The sequence below is a fragment of the Oculina patagonica genome, chromosome 6 (assembly GCF_052425735.1).
Source record: "Oculina patagonica isolate OP01 chromosome 6, crgOcupat, whole genome shotgun sequence".
In the NCBI taxonomy this organism is placed as follows: Eukaryota; Metazoa; Cnidaria; class Anthozoa; order Scleractinia; family Oculinidae; genus Oculina; species Oculina patagonica.
Genome location: NC_135763.1, coordinates 8,690,511 through 8,711,932, shown reverse-complemented (window position 1 = coordinate 8,711,932; position 21,422 = coordinate 8,690,511). Strand labels below are relative to the sequence as shown.

General features: G+C 40.7%; 2 protein-coding genes across 2 annotated transcripts; one reads left to right on the top strand and one right to left on the bottom strand.

Moving 5' to 3' along the window:
* The first annotated feature begins 5,253 nt into the window (after positions 1 to 5,253).
* Positions 5,254 to 17,150, top strand: LOC144657770 (gamma-aminobutyric acid receptor subunit pi-like). The gene is made up of 8 exons (XM_078518121.1): positions 5,254 to 5,393; positions 8,147 to 8,274; positions 8,755 to 8,819; positions 10,062 to 10,303; positions 11,166 to 11,248; positions 12,791 to 12,913; positions 14,499 to 14,857; positions 15,945 to 17,150. Exons 1-8 carry the CDS (start codon positions 5,335 to 5,337, stop codon positions 16,272 to 16,274), a joined length of 1,389 nt encoding a protein of 462 aa, XP_078374247.1. The 5' UTR covers positions 5,254 to 5,334; the 3' UTR covers positions 16,275 to 17,150.
* Positions 17,151 to 18,031: 881 nt separating this feature from the next.
* LOC144657060 (uncharacterized) lies at positions 18,032 to 21,417 on the bottom strand. Its single transcript, XM_078517353.1, has 3 exons — positions 20,994 to 21,417; positions 19,620 to 19,872; positions 18,032 to 18,983 (listed from the first exon to the last, which is right to left on the bottom strand). Exons 1-3 carry the CDS (start codon positions 21,266 to 21,268, stop codon positions 18,525 to 18,527), a joined length of 987 nt encoding a protein of 328 aa, XP_078373479.1. The 5' UTR covers positions 21,269 to 21,417; the 3' UTR covers positions 18,032 to 18,524.
* Positions 21,418 to 21,422: the final 5 nt, after the last annotated feature.

The window sequence follows — 21,422 nt, the reverse complement described above, 5'->3', positions numbered from 1 at the left end:
GAAAAACGCTTGCGATCAAGCTCTGTTGAAGGGAACTTGCTCGCATGTTGATCTAGATATTTTCACAGCTTTTTAAAAAACTGCACCGGTGCTGTGATAAAATACTTGTCGACTGAATTTTCAAGCGGGAAGGAAAATATCTCGCTCTCGTTTGTGGGGTAGGACCCGAGCCAACTATTTCCCCCTTTGTTCAACAGCTGTCACTCATAAAGTTAGAAGTTCATGTCATTTTCATTTTCAGTTAAAGTTTATTCCTTAAGATTTGTTAAGCTCCTCATTCGGACCTCACTCTGCCCTACATGCGTACAATATCTTTATCTTTATAAGCGCTCTTTAATAGAAAATTCGATATTTTTTATCAACAGAAGCAGTACAGGCAGCTGTTGCAACTGGAATAATCTGGCTCTTGTTGACGCTTTTGATACGTTTTGTTCTGCCCGTAAACTCTTCCTTTTACCTGAGCCTAGTTTTGGGATTGAGCTTTGTTATTCTGCCAATCGTGAACCACGTTGGAATCCTCATTGCCATTCGTCGTCATAACAACCAAGTGGCGGACGCCGTTTCAGGGCAGAATTTATCCGTTCTATTCAAGCGGGAGAAGAAAGCGACCATTGACATGCTTGTAGTAATTGCTGTGCTAATGCTTTGCTTGGCTCCTGGAATATTTATTAATATCTTTCGACGGTTTTTACTCGATGAATATGAAGTCTTGTACGCCTGGTCATCAGCTGCCGTTTTTATTAACTCCTCCATAAATCCTGCTATTTATCTGAATCGAAACAGAGACATCAGAAGTGCGGTAAAGTCAATAATGTGCTTTTGAGTACCGAGCAGTAGTGCTGTCTTAATTGTGTGAAAATTCTGTTATACACTTTATTTTATTGTAATTATTCATAGGTTATTTTACCATAACTAACAATAACACGCAAACTGCAATCTCGAGCCCAGAGTCCGTCCAGTCGGTCAGCGGTACGGGACGGAGTGAGTCCCGGCGACCCTACCGCTGACCGAATCGCGGAGCCGGGGGTCACTCTGGGCTCGAGATTGCGCAAACTGCGGTGATAAACATGACCGACAAACGCATTGTTAGAAACAATTAGACCTTTTACTTGACGTTTCGTATGCTTCAACATACATCTTCAGAAGTAACCGTTAAAATGGAAGTGAAAATGCCGTGATTTGTAATAACGCACCTATCGCAAATTGTAATAACACATTGCCGTATTTTGTAATACTCCGAGCTGTCGTAAATTGTAATAACACATTGTCGTGTTTTGTAATAATCCTTTAAAATGAGAATTAGCAATCATACAGAAATCTGGTTTTCGTTTCCTATAAAGAAAAACAGTTAAAGATGTCGTGGTGTAAATTTATTTTCCTGCTTGGTATCGTCATGAGAGTTATTCAACATTATTAACCAATTACTGAACGGCGACAAATTTGCAGCAAAGCACGTTGCAAGGAAACGTGAAGTTACATTATTTTGTTATTCCTCTAGTCGGTTTTTAACGAGTCATTGGTCTTTATTTTTGTGAGGGGAAAACGGTATAAACATGTTTGCACGATATTTACAGTATTTAGCTTGTCTTTGAAGTGTTGAGCCACTCCACCTTTTATTTCCGTTTGGTGTCGTCTGACCGAGTTAAATTTTCACATTAAAAAAGTAAAACGAGTTATGAGGAAGATAATGACGTAGTCAAACACAACAGATTAGTAGTAATGGCGGTTCTTCTTTCTTTCCTCCGTGTTTTCGTTTGATTTTTACAACCACATCGACCTTGCCTTCCTCAATATTCATTGCCGTCATATTGATTTTGTGACCAGTTCTTGTTGTGTTCAGGCTCCACAGCCATGATGCTGTGGTATCAGACCACCCATTGCAATTCCCGAACTCCTCCTATTTTTACAATGTTCATTTAAATAATTTTGTTCAGATGGCTTTTTTATTTTATTTTGGCTGAAAGAATTATCCAGTAAATATCCCTTTTAAGCGATGACGTAGTCAACGCTTTATGCCGGAGCCCTTTGAACGGTCCTGTCCCGATCAATCGAACAACCGAATAGGACTGGGAAAGATCAAGTTTAGCACAACAAGAAATCGCCGCGAAGAACACAAAACAAAATACTCCTGAGAAGTTAGAAAGGACTAAGAAAAGATATAAACGAAAGAGGCAAATTATATTTGACAAATTCTATTAGATTCAGTAAACAGACATCTGTACAATTGGCTTGTGTAAACGAGAACAATGCGCCAGATAGAAGAAATATGTTGTATTTGATTCGGGGTTACTGTCCCTTCTTCTGTGGAATAAATTGAAATGCCAGTTGAATTTTTCCACTAGAAAAGGGGCAGTAACCCCGAAACGTATGGAACATATTTATTTTATCTGGCACCGTTTTCACCATATATTGTAACAAATTTACAGTCATGCAAATAAAGCTTGTTGTTGTTGTTGTAGTTACGAGCGCGAAATATTGTTTTTTTCAATGTAGTTTTTCTCGTTCCCACAAATTCACCATTAAGCATTACCAGACACTAAAAAATGGCCTGCCAGGCTGCCATTAGAAACTGCTCTAGATCTGAAGTTAAGATTATAGTGTGATAATACCGCTTATTACAAAACACGACAATGTCTTTTTACAATTTACGACAGCTCCGAGTATTACAAATTACGGCACGTGTTATTACAATTTACGATAGGTGCGTTATTACAATTCACGACGACTGTTATTACAATTTACCGCAGCTATTACAATTCTCGACAACTGTTATTACAATTTACGACAGGTATTACAATTCACGACGTTATTACAATTTACGACAGTACACACGCAACCTCCATTTAGCGTGGTCTTCTTAGTTAAAACGGCATCGTGTGAATCAGCAATGGTTATTGCAACTTATTAAATAGCATCATAGGCAAATAATGGTGTTAAGATCATTCCTCTGTATTGCATTGTGCATCCTCACTGCACAGAATTTTACGCGTGAGGAGCGCGCGCACATAAACAAAATTGTGGCTTTTTTCTATGCGGCTTTGGTCGCGAGAGAGAAAAATAGTCGTTTTCTCGTAACCGAGTACGGTGACATATCAGTTTTTTTTCTCTCATCTCTCTTTTGAGTATAAAGAAAAAATTCTATCTATAAAATGAATACAGATCATTTTCCATGTTTAAAAAATAGATTATCACCGGAAACGTGTACTTTGCCGGTACATGTACTCGCAAAGGAATTATAATTTAAGGAATTATGCGGTACATATACAAGGTCTTCCTTACTTAGCAATGTAAACTAAGCCTGTCGCTTATTTCTCGCATTCTCTTGATGAACAGTCCAATAAGGGGCAATTATTTTCTGTTTCTTTCCAACAAAGGTGGTACAACCTCGTTTTATACGGCAAAATGAAAACCGGAACTTAGCAACTTTGCTCGAGCAAATTTGAATTGAAAGTTGCAAGTTGCGACGAGCAAACTGTCAATCAATATTGGAACATTGCGCCGCAACATTGCAAAGTTCCCATCAAAAGAAAATCCGCACATCAGAGACGTCACAGATCAAGCGTTCAACTGTCACTCAAGGTGTGTAGAAACGCGCATGTGCTGTAAGGCGAAAGTCAACTGATGGGTACCATATTGTCTCCAAAGCCACTCGTAACCACGTGACCTGGGAACGGGAAAAAGAAAAGTTTTAATCCTCTACTCCCCAGTCAAAATAAACGATAAACAAGCTACTAGTTCTGATGAGAAACTGAATGAAAAAATACGAATGTGCATCTCTTTCATTAACGCGTGTTTGAAAAGTAAACAAATTGCCAACTAAGAGCTGCTAAATGAAACATTGTGAAAGGTGTCTAAAATTAAGATACTGAAAAGATGAAAAGAACAATTATGACTATCTCCTTTATTATATCTTATTTGTATGAGTAAAAGTAACACGACCTCATTAAATTTATGAATATATTGAAATGCTAAAAGAACGCATTTAACATGATTATTTATCTACAACATTATTATCCACACCATTTGAATGCGTATAAGTAGCACTAACCGAAAGCTCAGGAAAGGTGTCCTAAATGAATGCATGCCCATTTAAAAGCCAAGAGACAAATACAGGTACTTCTCGCCCCCGTTAACATTAACACTTCACGTTTAGATACTGTTAAAACATAAATAAATTTCCCATTTCAAATTTTTGCTTTTCAATTTTGCTCTTTTCAGTAAGGGCTAGACGAAAATTTCAAAACAAGTGGGTGAAAGTTGTTATAAGCAGATAAATTGCTAAGCCTTTTAGACATCTATCTCTGGCATTATCTGTTTACTTTTTGTAGGCTACACTAGCAGAGCGTTTTCTGCATAAGACAAAAAATTGCGAAGGAGAACAAAATACGTCGGTAACGGGAAACGCGGATTAAAGCGGGGGGGGGGGGATGATAAGGCCTCCCTCCCGCTTTTCTTTGTTTCTCTTTCTACCAGTAACACGTCCAGGTAAAGCCGGATTTCTGGGGGAGTCCTGCACCATGAAGGTGCCTGGTCAGGTATGGTCACGGCAAAATATTCTTAGCATGTCCAACGTAGAAGTGTATACGTGGAATGGTAGGTAAGGTAAAAGTCTGCGTTCGAGTCTAGTATCCAATCGGACGGAGCTTATCCCGGTTTCAGTAGCATGAAGTCACTAGGAGTATTTCTACTCCCCCCTGGATGGGAAGCTAGTCCATCGCAGGGTTACCCCCAGAATTAAATTCGCCAGTACCCATTTATACACCTGGGTGTAGAGAGGCACTGTGAGACTAAAGTGTCTTGCCCAAAAACACGACGCATTGCCCCGGCTAGGGCTAAAAACCCGACCACTCGATCCAGAGTCCAGCGCACTGACCATTAGGCTAACACGCCTCCCAGACGTGGAATGGTTTTTGATAAAGGGTGGAAAATAACAAGCGACGTCGACACTTGCAGTGACTGTATATACCATTACAGAGCAGGGTGCCAACGACTTTAAAAAATCACTTTGTGGTTGCTTTGGTTTTCTATAATTGTTGTTAAAGACTCCAGCAATGGCCATTAACCAATCAGAAATAAGGTGCTTCATCCTTAACCAATCATGTACAAGAACAACCCATGCAATAACGCAGTTATCAGCAGTGTACTTCTTTTAACGCGAGCACCTGTCAATGTTAGCTCCCTGGCAATCACGTTGCCTAGTATTGCATGCATAATTTATGCAGTTTTAATTTCTCGCAGCGGGCGTATTACATGCGTTACCACAAGACTTTCTCGCCAAAACTTGTGTTTAAAAAAAGGCAGAGTTTTTTCTTTGAATGCTTCTAAATCGTTTCCATGACTAAATTTATCGCGACTGCAGTCTTTATGATAGCGTGGAGTGGATTAATTCTAAGGTAAGAATCGTTATACTGAAAACTTACAATTGAACCGCAACGTTATCTAACTTTAACACAAGCTTTATCGCGTACTCGTCGCTACAGAGTAAAAGCGAGACAAATTGTAACTACGCTAAATTCAACTCCAAGGAAGTGCATATAATTTTGATTACTGTACTCTGTAAAGTATTCATCTTAACTGATTTATGCACAAATCCAAGGAAAAGAACCTTTATAGTTTTCCAATTTTAACGCACTAATTAAAATTTTATTCCCGATGGCATCACCGTCTAGACCTAAATCCCAAAACAGTTAGGTTATCACCTCAAGTTGCTTCGCACTTTGGAAAAATGCTACTTTCTAAAGAAATATGCTCAAACGAACCGTTATTTTTTTTATTTATTTGACTGGCCTTCACAAAGCACTAAGTTTCTCTGATCTGCTTTTATTACCGTGTTGATACAATGCGGCCCGACATAATAAACCTTCCTCGGTGCCAAAATCATCCGAGGCCCTTAACTAAAGTAGGCGACATTCAAATCTAGCTTTAATTTGAATCCTGTTTCTTGTAGCTTATCAACTTAATGATTTCTGTATTTCCTTTGTCCTTTATTTTCGACTTTGGTCAATGTCAAACCATACAACAAATTAAAACAGAAGCTTCTGATTAAAATCAGCGGATTAAAGATATTTTACAAATTCAAAAGGAATAAAATTTCGGATAACTGTTAATTTTTTATCGGCGTTAATCAGCTTTTGGCGAACAACCCAGACCTGTGTGTTTTAAAATAAATTGAAACACTTGGAAAAAATTCCTCCCTCAAGCAAAATGTTCGCTATATTTAATCGTGATTTTTACCTTTCCGTTAATTAACTCACCCAGCATAACGTCTACAACAACAAATTTGTGATTCGCCAGATTATTAAAAATTGCTCCAAAAATGGAACATGCCTTATTTGAGTTTAGGGCGTAGAGTCTGCGTGAAGTCCTTTGCATTGAATTGCAATGTTTGTTTTGTTTTATATTCACGCGAATTAAACCTTAAGGATTAAAAAGATTGATTCACGTTGCATTTTGCAATTGGAGCTAGACGATTTTTTACCATATATTTGTAAGCACCGGAGATAAATACATCGGGTTTCGTTATAAACTAAATGTCCAGCCTTAAGAAATGCGGACCGTATTGATATTTCAATGAAACCGTTATAAAGTTTAATAGTAGAACACGGATACTTATAATTAAAAACTGATGTGTCGTAAGCAGGTAAGGAATGAATACTAATGTTTGGAGGGCTCCCTTCGAGCAAGAGAGCCTTAGCAAAGGGCTGACTTTATTACGGCATTATAGTCATGGTGACATTCTGTCTTTTCTACGAGCAGTTTAGGAGAGTTCTGTTTATCTATAGTCATCAGCCAGAATCCAAAATATTGACTTTGCAGGTAAAACCATTGCGCCAATTAGAAGAGACTGAATTGTGGGTTTGCAGTTGATTTGCAAATGAATTGATCAATTTCGATATATCAAAATTCTAACTTGGCTTCAGGGCTTAGGGAAATCAAAACAAAATTAAACATTCAAAATTCACATCTCAAACTCGATGTGACGTTTTTAAGTTTTGTGTTCGTTTTAATTGCCTAAGACCTAAAGTCGAGTCGAATTTTAATATATCGAAATAGGCCTTTTTATATAACAATAACTCATTATGCAAATCACTTTGACAAAGGTCGAGAAACCATTTCTTCTCGTTAATTTTGTAGCTTAGATGATGGTCCTTATTGATCTTGAGTATGTAACCGATAATACACCGAAAATTCCTAGTAGAAATATACATAATTGCATACGCTTAGTGTTTTTAAAAAAAATTCAATGTAGACATAAAAAATGTTATTTTTCAGTTTTTACAAGTTTCCAACTACCTTATTACATGAAATTTTCGCGACACGTTAATTTCGCGATTGTGAGGTGCGCATATTTCGCGACACTTAAATTTCGCGATTTTGCGAAAATTTTGTATTTTGAATCACTTTAATTTCGCGTTTTTGAGTAAGACACAATTTACATTTCCTTTAAAAACGACTTCTTTAATGAAAAAATAACGTCAAAATTAACAAAAAAAGCGAGGGTGGGACTAAATCTCGGCAATAGCTACAACAGAGCAGCTAATGTCTACAAGTAGGTTATGCTTGAGTTATTGTTCTTGAGTCCATTTAGATTGGTAATTCCGTCCTTCAGTGGCACTAAACTTATTTTTTCTTAATTATTGACATAATGAGAGTCACTTAATTTTCGCGTCATGTTATGTTCGCGACACTTATTTTTCGCGTCACTTTAATTTCGCGATTTTTTTTTGGAATCGCGAAATTCGCGAAATTAAAGTGTCGCGAAAATTTCATGTAATAAGGTATATTACGCACCTTCATCGCTAAAAAGCGACCCTTTTAAAGGGGCAACTCTGCACAGATTTTCGTCCCGCAGCTCAATGCAATTTTTGTCGCGCCGAAGTTGCATCAAGTTTCGAACAGGTTTGAAACTCCTGCGATAACGCGACGATTTTGTCGCAGCTAGTTTAAACGCGTGCAAACCCGAGGCTATTTCATGGCGATTTTATCACCGCGATATGCAGGAGACTTTATGCAACTTCGTCGCGACAAAAATTGCATTGACTTGCGCGACAAAGATCGCCTGTGTAAACGGGCCTTAATTTAGGCTTAGGCAGGATTTTCAGACAAATGCTTATTCTGACTTTAACGCTTTCACTTTCTTTATCAGCTGTATTTCAGCCGACGAAAGACGCTGCAACGTAACTGTGTACAAGACAACACAAGATCTGGTATACTGTGTGAAAAATGGCATCCACTACGACAAGACACGGCGGCCAAAAACATTCTTCCCAAGAGGTAGCTTGCTGGCAACACAAATTATTTGTGTAGTATAAGCACTGTTATTTGATACTAGCTCTGATTAAAACTGCCTGCCAGGATGTAGGAGAATCGAGATAAAAAAAGGTTGTGAAGATCCGTAGCCTTTAAGGATTTTTTGTTATAGAAAGCGTCCATCAACATTTACGGTGTATTGTAGCTCGGTTTTATTGTTTTGTGTCCTTGCCTTGCCTCGATTAGCTGTGTTGCGCAGGAATGTGATAAGTAATTTCAATCAAGATAAAGTTTGTTGTTCAGTTGTTGTTGTTTTTTTGTTGTTGTTTGTTAGACATTTCGTGCCAATCAACTAATTAACTAAAAGATGAAATGAGGATAGAAAAGGGGGTTAAATTAATACTAGATACTAGGTTAAAAGTCGTTTAATTAGTAGAGTTTGCAGAGCACATGAAGCAAGATGAATTCTTCACTCATCGCGTTCTATTGTTTTGTTTCTTTCAGATGACCCCGTCGTTGTCAATGTCTCTATTGAGATTGCGTCGCTTCAGGTTGATACTGGAGATATGGTATGAAATACTGAATTTACTGCATGCCGTAACGGGAGGAAATTATCCTCAAACCAGCGTTTAAAGTTGACATTAGCCAAGTAGCAGATCTAGGGGAGTGGCCCCCCGGGGACCGCGGAACATTTTTCCAATTGAGTGGGGGTGGGGGGTTGACTAGTGACTTGAAGTGGGGGGGGGGGGGCTTTAGAGACTCTTCTCTCAGCTCTCTCTTCCGCAGAGGCTCCTTTAGTGGGCGAAGGCCCGTACGAATCACGAAAGAGGCCTCTGCGGAGGAGAGAGCTTCTCTCAGTAAGTCTTTAGTTCTTCGGAAATATTGGGGGGAAGGGGCTAGCCCCCAGGCTCTGCAGTCCCTGCCCCCACCTTATTTTCAGGCCAAACCAAGGCTTGTAAGCCTGAGAAAAATTATTTTCGAGAGCGCCCCCGCCTCTTATTCTTTGAGTCTGAATTCAAGTTTTCCGTACCAATACTTTTGCAATCGTCTCGTGTCAGTTATAAACCTTACACCATTCAGAATTCATAAAAAAATTGTTGAGTTATTTTGATTGTATTCTGTTATTTCCTTCTTTGTTCTGTCGATTCACCTGTCTTTTCAAGCTTACGGGATCTATCTTGTTTTTCATGGGTAAAAATAAATGACATGCACTGTACTTTTTTACGTTTTAGGATAGGTAGGTATAACTCTGCGGCTCATCAGTACATAGTTGAAATAATAGTAGTTCTTTTCATTTTTGACAACATTAAATGCAGCAAAATGTGCAATTTAAGTTAGAACTTGCAACTTGTAGAAATACTGTAACGTTTTATGGCTTTTATTTTTCGGGAGGCGCGGTTAATAGTTATTGCGCAGGACTCCGGATCGAGCAGTCCGTGTTCGAGTCCTGACCGGGGTCACTGTGTTGTGTTCTTGGGCAAGACACTCTACTCTCAAATAAATGCCTCCCTCCACCCTGGTGTATAATTGGGTACCGGCGAATTTAATGCTAGGGGGGTAACGAACTAGTAGAAATACTCCTAGTTGCTTCATGCTACCGAAACCAGGAAAAGCTCAGGTCTGATGGGCCGCTCCCGGGGGGCCGCTTAGCTCGAACACAGACTTTTCTTACCTTTATGAGGATTTCTTCCATCGCCTTCTAAGTCTCGTCAGCTCCAAAGATAAATGTACTATTCCCCAGTTAGTTGACGAACTTCAGATTTTATTCTCATCATTCGTTGCACTGTAACCTTTTTCGTATACCTTTGTAGGACTTCTCCCTGGAGTTTTTCTTCAGACAAGGATGGCATGACCCTAACCTGGCTTACGATGAACACCAAGCAGGCGGAAAGAAGTTTATCGTCTTTAAGGTCGATTTAGTGAAAGACTTGTGGACTCCAGACACGTATATTTACGGCATCAGGTCCATACAGACCGTGCAGACCGACAGTGCGGTCCCTGCAAGTGAAGGTTTACGTATATCGCCCAATGGAGATGTGCTCTTTAGTACGAGGTATTAATAAGGCTTGATAAAACCAGAAGGAGATTTTTGATGAAGAGTTTAGGGATGTGCGTTTAACTAGATTATTTATTTCTTCAAACTTTCGTCCACTACTAGGAGATAGGAGACTAGGAGGGTGGTAAAGGGGGGTGTAGACCTAGGGGGGGGGGGGGGTACTCCGGCTTGTATTTGACGGGAATGATCGAATGGAGGCAAAACTCAGGACCCAAAAAAATCCCTGTCTTCCGACATTACCCAAAAAAATCCCTGGAGCAAAAATAACCCCTAAAAAATCCCTTGTCAAATTACCCCTAAATTGCCAGGAGGGACAATAGCATAACACAAAGAACGCTTGTTTTGTCCATACATCATACCATAAATACGCCAAGGTCGCGCCAAGGCACTTTAGTTCGTTTTTAATACCCCAACAAATCCTCTATCTAAATCAAGTCACCCAAAAAAATACTTCCCAAATTTTCCAAAATTTCGAAAATTTCAAGCCCAAAAAAATCCTTCGATCATCCCCGTCATTAACAAGCCGGAGTACCTCCCTGGGGGGTGTAGATCACGTTTCATGAAAAATAAAATAGCCTTTTCACGATTCACGAGGGAAAAAGGCCTTTCATGGATCAGAACAACCTTTACCACCTTCTATCGCGTTTCACGGAAAAAAAAAACACATAACCATTTCTTCAGCAGTATCCTTACTTTTGCTTTGTTATTTTTTGGGAGAGAACTTCAAAATATTGTCAGAGCTATGCAGTATCTGGTTATCTACTGTAGTCACATCATAACAACAATTCTTCTAAAGCAGTCGAAATTTTTGCAGTAATCCTGAATCGTTTTTTCACTGTTGTCGTTGTTTGTTTTCCAGATTAAGCATGACTCTGTCTTGCTCTATGAACTTTCATGATTTCCCTATGGACAAGCAGAAGTGTTTCTTGAACATCACGAGTTGTAAGTACCCTATTTTTTTATCGCTCCCCGTATGCACTCTTCAAACAATGAACAGTATAATTAAAGGGACTATTATGTCACGGATTTTAACAGATTTTTAATTAAACAGCCTAAATTTATATTTGTGTCGTAGGAAACGTAAAATAATTGTCCATTTGTATCAACAATTGCTATGTTAGAGCAATAAAACTGTTTAAAAGCGCGTTTGGCTGCGGATGGCTCGGATGGAAATCGATTGCAATTAGAAAACGTTAGCCAACGTTTTCAAGTTGTTTTCGCGCGCTTTCAAAAAAATTTATACTTATAGCCGCAGTTTGATTTCTCTTCCCAAATAAAGGTTACATCTTCAGTTAAATGTTTAAAGTTAATGGTTTTCATGGGTAAAGTTGCCCACCACTTATTTCAGAACAGTGACATCCCCGTGACATAGTCCCTTTAATCCTTTACTGCAAGAGCTCTCAAACCAGGCGGAGTACAGTCAACTCTCTCTTAACGGACACCTCTATAAGACGGACACCTCCATAAGACGGACACCTGGTGATGGTCCCTGCCGTTTTTCCGTCATTTTACTGTAACAAAACTCTCTGTAAGACGGACACCTCTCTAAAACGGACAACGGACACTTTAAAACCTCCAACGGACAGGCATAAAAAGTGATTTTTTTAGAGAATAATACTTCAAAACTTGGTATCGACATATAGCATAGTAAGTCTGCGCCTTTTGAATACCAAAACGTACCAAAAGCAATCCGCTATATATAACGTATTACTTCTCTGCGTAAGTGCATGGGTACCGAAGAGGTAGTTTTCTAATTACAGTATTACAGACCCGGTCATTACAGTTTGTAATGAACAAACGAGTCAATTTTCTGATATTATTTTTGTTCCACTTTACAGGTTTTTCTTAAGTAAGCGACTTTAAACAGACTTAAAACAGACGTGTATTCGTTGTGCATAGCCGTTTAGCTTTATTAGCTCAAAATTTCTGGTGTCACGTTACCTCGACTCTCTATAAGGCGGACACCTCTCTAAGACGGACAGTTGGGGCCGGTCCCGACGGTGTCCGTCTTAGAGAGAGTTGACTGTACTCCTAAATAAATGTAAAGGGCACGCTGGTCGGAAATTTTCAGAGGAGCTCCTACAAGAATCCATACATATAATTGCATTGCTCAAGTTCATTCTTATCCCCAAGAGGGACCAATGTATATGCAACCTCTTTTAAGTGGTACGATACACTGAAAACGCGCCCTTAGAGGTTCTACCGCCGGTGTAACAGCTAGAGTGGTACCAAAACACGTTTCAGTCAATCACTGAAAGGTACCAAGCAAGCTTACTTCAGCAACATCACTTGCTTGCGTCCTGCCTTAATAATTTTACTTTTGAAACTCACTTACTGAATAAGTGTCTTGAACTGCTTGATTTTAGCTTTACAAACAGTAAACATGATCGAACGTCTCAACTTCTCAATAGTTTTAAAAAGTACTGTGTAGATACGTTAACACAAGGTTTAGGAACTAATTAAACTGTCGTATCTTTTTATTAGTTTTTTACACGGACGATGACCTTCATTACGTATGGGGCGACTTGACAGTATTGGACAAAAACATCGCCCATTTTAATCTGATGTCATTTGAGAAGTCGAAAACTGTTCAAGAGTTTACATCAGGTACTCTCGACTATTCTCTGGATAATTTAGAGGACGGGCATTAGCTCAACAAAGGATTGAGATTAGTCACACTTTCAATAAATTGATTGGTTGTATTAGTTATATAAACTTAGTAAAGGGCGCGTTCGTTTGGGAATATTCTGGAATAAGAATATATTCCGGAATATATTCTGGCTATTCTGCTCCTGGGAGCAGAATAGCCGGAATGGAAATCCGGGTATTTCGAAATGGGAAGAGCTGCCATACAAAAATTCTTACTCACATTATTCCAATTATTCTTATTCCGGATTGATCCCAGACGAACGCGCCCTTGTTGGGAGGTGCGGTAGCTTGATGATTAACGCGCTGGACTACGAATCGAGCGGTCTGGTCGGGTTGACTCATTCTCGTCCCCATAGCCCTTTCGTTTCTCTTAGCCGGCTGGGCCTTGGCCCAGAGGAAACAAAGGGCTCTGGGGACACAGGATTTCCAGTCCTAGATTCTAGGACTTCCGGTCTTCATGTATGCAGTCACGACGTTTCAAAAGAATATATGAGATAGTCGTTACGTTTTCGACTTCCGTTAAGGAATTCTTTGTTCCAAACAGCCAATCAAAAAAATTCGAATTAATTCAAAAATCCTATGTCCCCAGAGCCCTCCGTTTTCTCGTGCCAAGCCGGCTAAGAGAAACGAAAGGGCTATGGGGACGAGAATGGGGTTGACTGTGTTGTGTTCTTGGGCGAGACACCTTACTCTCACGATGCCCGAAGTTTAAATGGGTATCGGCGAATTAAATAACTCTTAGTCCAGTCCCTGAACTCTCTCTTCAACCCAGCCGCGCGAAGAGAGAGTCCTTTAAGAGAGTCCTTAAGAGAGTCCAGGATAACTTGCATGCGCATGCTCAGAACGAACCAATCAGAAGCGAGGAGTGTGGCGTCAATTGCTTGGGACGTGCGCGCTAGGATAAAACTGGCTCGCTTAAATGACGAATTCAACTACGCGACCGAGCGCGCGAATAAATGGAAGAAAAAAATTGCTCAATTGCATCCAAAACCAATTCAATAAACAACTACAAAATACTTGGAAAAGCTGACGGATAGCGATTTTTGTTTAAGCCGTTAGCTTTTATTAGACACTGACTGTAAAGCTAGGCTTTTTTAAGTTATTCCGAGGATCCTGCTTTAGTACACGGTCGCGTAGTTAAACTCGTCGTACGTGCGCGCGCGTTTTCAAAAGAGCTGCCAAATATGGTTTTTTCCCCAATTTTGGGGGAAGAACTGGCGCATGCGCATGCAAGTTATCCTGAACTCTTTCTTCGCGCGCCTGGGTTCAGCCCCTATAAAAGGCGCGCGGAAGAGAGAGTTCAGGGACTGGACTGAATAACTCTGCGATGGACTAGCATCCCATCTAGGGACAAGTAGAAATACTCCTAGACGCTTCATTCTAGTGAAACCGTTAACAGCGCTTTGAGGGTGTCTATAGAAATTTAGAAATCTTTTGTCTGCTCGCAGCCGGGTTTTTGACAACCATGCAAGCACTCCTAACTATCTGTGAACTGACTAAGAAAACTCTTAGTTATTAACGTAGCTCTTATGTCGTGTTTTAGGTACATACGGTCTTCTTATAATAACGTTTGAATTCAATCGACGCATCAACTTTTACCTTCTAAGTTGGTATCTTCCCGCGACACTGATCGTAGCGTTGTCATGGGTGGGTTTCTGGATCGATACCAAAGCGACGCCAGCTCGGATATCACTCGGAACAATCACGATCTTGGCGATGGGCAGTTTTCTGATTGGAGAGCAGGATGGCTTCCCGAGTGTCTCCTACATACGGGCAATTGACATCTACCTGATCACATGTTTTGTGTTCGTGTTCGGCTGCATGGTGGAGTATGCTTTTGTCCATTACGCAAAGAGAATGACGGCAAAAAGAGAAGAAAACCACAAGGAAAACGACACGGAGGTATGAACTAATTTGAGTATATTTAGCCATGTAGTAAAAGGTGTGTTAGGCTTCTAGGAGATTTTTTGGTGGTCCTTTTACTTCACATTTAAAATTAATTGTAACAAGCTAACGGTCACTTCTGAAGATGTGTGTTAAAGTAGTAACCGGTTGTTTCGCCCTCTCCTGCGTTCGCGTCCCCTCTCCTCGCCCGGTGCGGGTCGCTGCGTCCTTTCGATTGCGGGTTGTCGGTGGCGGCGCCAGTCGCCCTGTGGCGAAGCATTAAGTTTAATGTTAACATAAAGCACAAGCGGCGGCCCCGCCCGGGCGGCCCCTGCCGGGTCTCGGGCCCCGCTCGCCGACCGGGCGACCGGACTGTCGGCCCGACCAATGAGTTTTACGACATGCGTAGTTTTGTCATGCTTGTCATGTTTGCTGAGGAATAGAGAAGTCAGCCTGCGATAGATTAGTATCCTGTCTAGGGGGAGTAGATATACTCCTAAAAAAGCCTTCTTATTTTTGTCCTAAACACTCCTAGAATGCAGGGGGCAGCTCAGAGAACCAACGACCAACGTTTAATTTTTTTTGTAAAAAGGTGGGGGGAGCACACCCTTGCTCCCGCCAGTGTTGTCGTGCAAAATGCTACGTCCCCACTTTTCTTAATTTCCTGGATCCACCCTTGTTTTTGTTTCTTTTCCCGCGAACGAGGTTACCAGTTAGTTCCCTATAGCTAATACTTACTTAAGGCTGTACAGTAGAGCGGTTTTCACTTGAGTGTCGAAAGTTATTTGCGTTTGCTTTGGTTTTGAATTACTACGCTCAGTGATTGGCTTTAAAATCTCGCGCCACTTGCTCAGCCAATCAGAACTAAAACCAAAATCAATCGTGACTCGCTCGCGCACGTTTTCCAGCGCTTCGTGCCGGTTACCTGTATTTGCTTCGAGTTTTGATTGGTTCACTGGATTGTCCGTGTCTTTTGTGATTGGCCGAAGTAATTACATTAATTGGTTTTGGTTTTACGACACTCAATTGAAAACTGCTCTAAGGCTGTACAGTATTTTGACTAACTAAAGATTTCTAAAATGTTTCATATCCGATCGTTTCTTAGGTAAAGGAGTCCATTTCTTCCAATCCGCACCCCGAAGACAAAACAGTATCAAATGGTGTAATTAACGGGGGATTTATGGATATCCTTCACCCAGCACATTCTACTCAAGACTTTCTACAATGGACCAACTTTCTGCCAACGACCGAAACCGTGCACAACGCAAAAGAAGTCAAGAAAAAGCCGTCTTTCTTTCAATCCCACAGACCCCGATTCAGTGGGCGGTTTGTGATTTGCTGGGCAACACAACTTGACGAGATTTGCCGTTTGGCATTTCCACTGACTTTCTTAGTGTTGAGTATCGCGTACTGGGTGATATTTCTTTTTCGGTGAATGGCCGGTGCTACATTTAACTTTAAGTTTTTAAAAAAGTCAAAGTCAGCCAACAACTTTCTCAATGTGTAAGTCTCGGACTGACTTCATGGGCAAGTCCAGTTGGAAGCATGTTCGACTCGACCCAGGGGCGCGCATAACATCAAGATAAAGTACTTTTCTCAGAAACGTTTTCAAGCATCAAAGTTTTATGTCGTCTTTTAAAGTAGCAGTACTTTTTCTGTTTTGGGGGCCTTATGTGCCCCGAGGCACAAAAAAGCTAGGTGAAGGTGAAGGTGACTTTTTCTGTCTACGAGTATGTTGAATTAAATCATGAAGAGCAGTTTTCCTGAATTGAGTGTCAAAAGCAATTCGGAATTGCCTTATTTTTGCTTACGCTCGGTAGTCGGTGTCAAAAAAACTTGCGTTACCTACTCAACCAATGAAATGCAAAACCAAAACCGATCACGACTTGGTCTGACGCGTTTTCCCGCTCTTTTTGACGGTCACGTGTATTTGCTTTGTATTCTCATTGGTTCATTTTATTGTTCACGTTTCTTGTGATTGGTACTTAATTTCTTTGGTTTTGGTTCCACGACACTCAAACAAAAACCACTCTAATATCAGTTACTTTTGCTTTAGGCTACATTGATATCGTTTATTTCTGTGCATTTAACGTTGTTTCCTGCGACTATTCGCGAAATACGCAATAATAAATTCCTGGTGAAAATAAAGCACCTAAGAGCAAAGAGCAAGAGCTAATTCATCATTTCAGGCAACACGTTAATGAAGTGTCCCTAGAAAATCTTCATCATCTCAGTGTATTCTAATTAAAGATTAATGTTCAAAAAGAAGTCAATAAAAGAATCAAACCTTGTAGTAATGTGAATGTAAAAATGTAAATTTTGTTTATTGTAGTCAACGCACATAGCTACACCAAGCTACAATGGGCGCCAAAAGTGTTGAGACAGTCGGCACTTTTCGAGTACCTTGGACAAATTGTACTCCTCACCCCTTCAATATTGACCCCCCCCCCCCCCCCCGAAACAATGTTGGATTTTCTATCTGCAAGACTTGCCTCGTTTGTGTACAACATTGAAAAGGGGGGAGGGGGAGTGGTTCAAAAGCGGCAGCATATTAAAGGTGGAAAAACGGGAATTTTAAATTAGTATTAATTTCATCCAACTGTCTCAAGGACTTTTGACGCCCATTGTAGTTCTCGGACATGCCACTCAAACTGAAACGAAACAATATTTCAAATAAATGCTAACAAGCTTAAAATCACAACTCCCAGGAGGTAGACCAGTTGGTTACTTACAAGCATGACCGAGGAGTTGAACTAGGGTCCACTGAGAAACAACAGCACCTAGTGGTTAGAGCGGGACTTAAACCCGGGACGTCCGGATTTCAAGTCCGCGCTCTAAACACTGGGCCACACTACCTCAGACTCGTACCCAGTCGCTTCTCTCGCAATATGAGCGGCGTGCAATGCATCAAGAGACAAGGGAAGGGCGAACTTTCTGTGTCCTTACCATCAACCTCTTCGAGCGTAGCGAAAAACGAGCAACGACTGGGTACCAGTCTGACGCTACCTCCCAAGAGTGACCTTACGCGATTTCCTTTTGCAACAGCTAAACCACCTTCAGTTTGTGTCATAAAAGGCCTCACAAAGAGCTTACCTGTTTATGCCTCCCCGCGTCGTTCTTGGGGCGTCGTCGTTCCGCGACTGCGCACCTGTTAAGGATAGGTTTGACAGCAAAACTAGAGGGTATCTGACCAACCGCCGACCTGGCCTGGCGTGCGTTTCTCAAACTTCCGGAAACCATTTTAAAATATCTTCGTCTATCAAATGACGGTGTGGTTAATGTGAAAGGCCAAAATCTAGCCTCGCGTTTTTTGCGAGAATAAAATCAACAAAAACTAAATCTTTTTTCTGGATCTTTTATAGTTTTCGGGCCCGAAGTGATTTTGGGGCTTTTTAGAACCGCACGTTTGGTGGGGTGGGGGGGAGACGTCAAGACCGATAGTGTGTTACTCCAGAGGTCCTGAAATCTCCCAAAAAGTGCGCGGAAGGGAGAGTTCAGGGACTGAACAAATTCTGTGTGAAAAGCCCGGGTTTCTTTTTTATTTCATATGCAGTTACGAGCTATACCAAGAGCCCCGCAAATTAAGTAAAGAAAAGTGGCATCTCTACTCTGTCCCCATCCTCTCGGATCCGCCACTGAAGATCTATCATCAACTGAACGGTAGTAATAATTAAAGCACGTGTAATCAGTTTGTTTTGAAGCGTGGATTTCCCAGTGACCCATGCAAGGAAGGAGGAGGCAGGAATGTATGGGCAGGAATCCCATGAGCTACCCCGGGAACTGGATTAGGTACCATGCCTCCAGCGTTGGGCTGCGTGCTGTGTACAGGGAACTGGTGAAGATCAGCCAAACTGTAATTGGAACCAGGGTTCGCGGTGAGGGCGTTCCCTTCCATCGTGACAGAGATGTCACGAATTCCTTGAAGTGCGTTGCGCCAGATCTTGTAAGGGACCGCCATCAGAAGGTAGCAAGGCCAACAAGCACACCAGGCTGGGTGACAGTCGAAAAAATGATTGACAGCGGAACAGTTAGTGACCACAAAATTGGCACCGACAGTGGCCGTCATTTCAAGACATTCCATCGAGTCGTATCGCTTGATGCCTTGATTCTTCCACCAGCGAAGAATCATTGGATTGAAGTTAAACTGTCGGGAAAGAAGATGTCACAAACTAGCTCTTGATTTTGCGATTAAATGGGAAACGTTACGTTTTTTTAGGAGATCATCGCATTTCTTTATTCCGAGCTAGAAATGATCTTTAAGCATCATGGATCTTGTAATTTATTGATTTCACAAATTTATTGGTGGCCTTCACTTCGTTTAATTCACTTATTAATTATTATTTACAATTTATTCATAGTTTAATTAAGTGGTTGGTTGTCTCCGCTTTTCTTCTTTCCCCACACTGGTCCCAGGAATTTACTAACTATAAAGTAGCACAAAGGCAGTAATCAATATTAGAAAGTTATTGTTACCTTGCTTCTCTACAAATACTCCAATTTAAAATCCCCCTTTTTGTTTCGTTTTCATTGTGTCGGCTAGTACTACTCTAAAATCGCTGTCTCTCGTCTCTCTAATAGTACTGCTTTATGTTGGGTAAATTAAACACAGTGTGATAAAAAATTGAAGAGTAAAATTGACATGAGAACTTTTCTTCGAATCTTGATATTCCGACCCCATACCCCCTCCACCGCCCCCCAAAAAATAAGGGGCTTAAGGACAAATCATAACTCTCGTGTGCTCAGCCATCGGCCTTGCTTCACGAGGATCAACACCACTAACCTCAATGGCAAAACTCGCTTTTTCGCGTAACATGTCCTCGGCCATGTTAAGACCTTCTTCTAACGCGCGTCTGACGTTAGGATGGGAAGTATCCACGCAAACAACAAACTCCGGTCGGATATATCGCTCCTCGTACAGGGAAGTACCGTGTTCATTCCCCCACCGGACATACGGGTTCCGCCAGGGTGTGTTGTCAGACTGGATCCACCACTCGGGGTCCCGGTAACTCAGGTATTGTCCTCGGCTGTTCAGCCTGATCAGTAAAAATACAGGATCAAGGTAAGAAAAGAAAGTTATGTTGTGCGATTCATAACATTGTTGAGATCTGTGTTATCTCCTTTTAAGGCGGGACTGAACGTGAATTTCAATGAAAATTTTGGCTGTTTAAGAAGGCGTAGAAGCAAGAAAAATTTTTGCCGGAAACACTAACAGACAATTGACCCCCACGCAAAAGCACCCCAGGTTGTCGACTATGTTGTAATAACTCTACTAATTTCTAACTTCAAATTCTAATTTTAAAACTACAAATCTTCAATATCACCCAAAATTTACTGAAACCAGACAAACAAAGATAAAAAAAAATTTAAAAAAGCGGGGAAAAGAGTTTTTTTGTGGGGGTACCGCGAGGGGGCGGGGGCGCGGCCCCCCCCCGGAGGGGGGGGCCGAGCGCGTGACCCCCCAAAATTAAGCACTTCGCGCTTCGACCCGCAAAATAAATCACCTGTTCTGCAGGCTACGCAAACGAGACATTTTCAGTAAAACCATATTAGAGGCGGGAAAATGCATTCAGGTTCAGTCCCGCCTTAAAAAGAATGAAGATCTCATCGAAATGAATAAGGATGTGAATATATCGGTGCGTTTCGGACTGAGGACGAAGAGAAAGAGTTTTGCAGTTGATTTCACCTGAAACTCGGAATTTCTTGGCTACTGCTTTAAAAATAAAGTTGATAGGCAACAGCAAAGATCTAATTTTCTTTCGTTCATAATGCATGTATCACAAAATATACTTTTTACTAACGGTTTCGCGTAATGAAAAGATACAATATGGCACCGGTTTTTTTATATTTTTATTTTTTTATATAATATAAAAAAACCAAAAAAAAAAAAAAAACCACACAAAAAAAAAAAAACCACAAAAAAAAAAAAAATTTCCCCAAAAAAAAAAACATCATCTTCATCTCTCTATTATAGCAAAACATAAAATCGGGAAGCGTTGGGGGGAGGGCGGATTTGCTTTTTGCAATCAGTTTCTGCAGCTTGGGCAATCTTCAAAGCTACCGGTGACGGAAACGACATAGGGAATATTGAAATGGCTAATAAAAACAAACAGCAAAATTTAAGAGCCAAAATAAAATTAAAGGTTCTTTTACTTACCTTTGCCCACGAGGGACGTGTTTGCCGCAAGTTACAAAAAGCAAGAGTGGACGGTTAAGGATTTGATTGCGAAGAGCTTCTAGGTCGCTAGATGTCTTTACAATGTTAGTCTTCGTGGTGTTGGTAAACTCATCTTTATCGCTTATGATTGTGATCTGTGAGTTACCTGGAAGTCGTATGTTATCGGGACCGCTTTTGTTCACTCTGAATTCGTTCGGAGGATTTGATTTAAACGCTGAATATGAGATCAAAACCACTTCTGGCGTACTCTGCATTTCGAATTTTTTTTCTCAGTCTTTAAATCACGGAACAATATATTGATAATAAAATAATTTAAATGTGATTCATTACAAAACGCCGACTTTCAGTTTAACGTAATGTTTATTTTTGTCTTCAGCTGTGCAAACATTTAACACAACTTAAATTTGG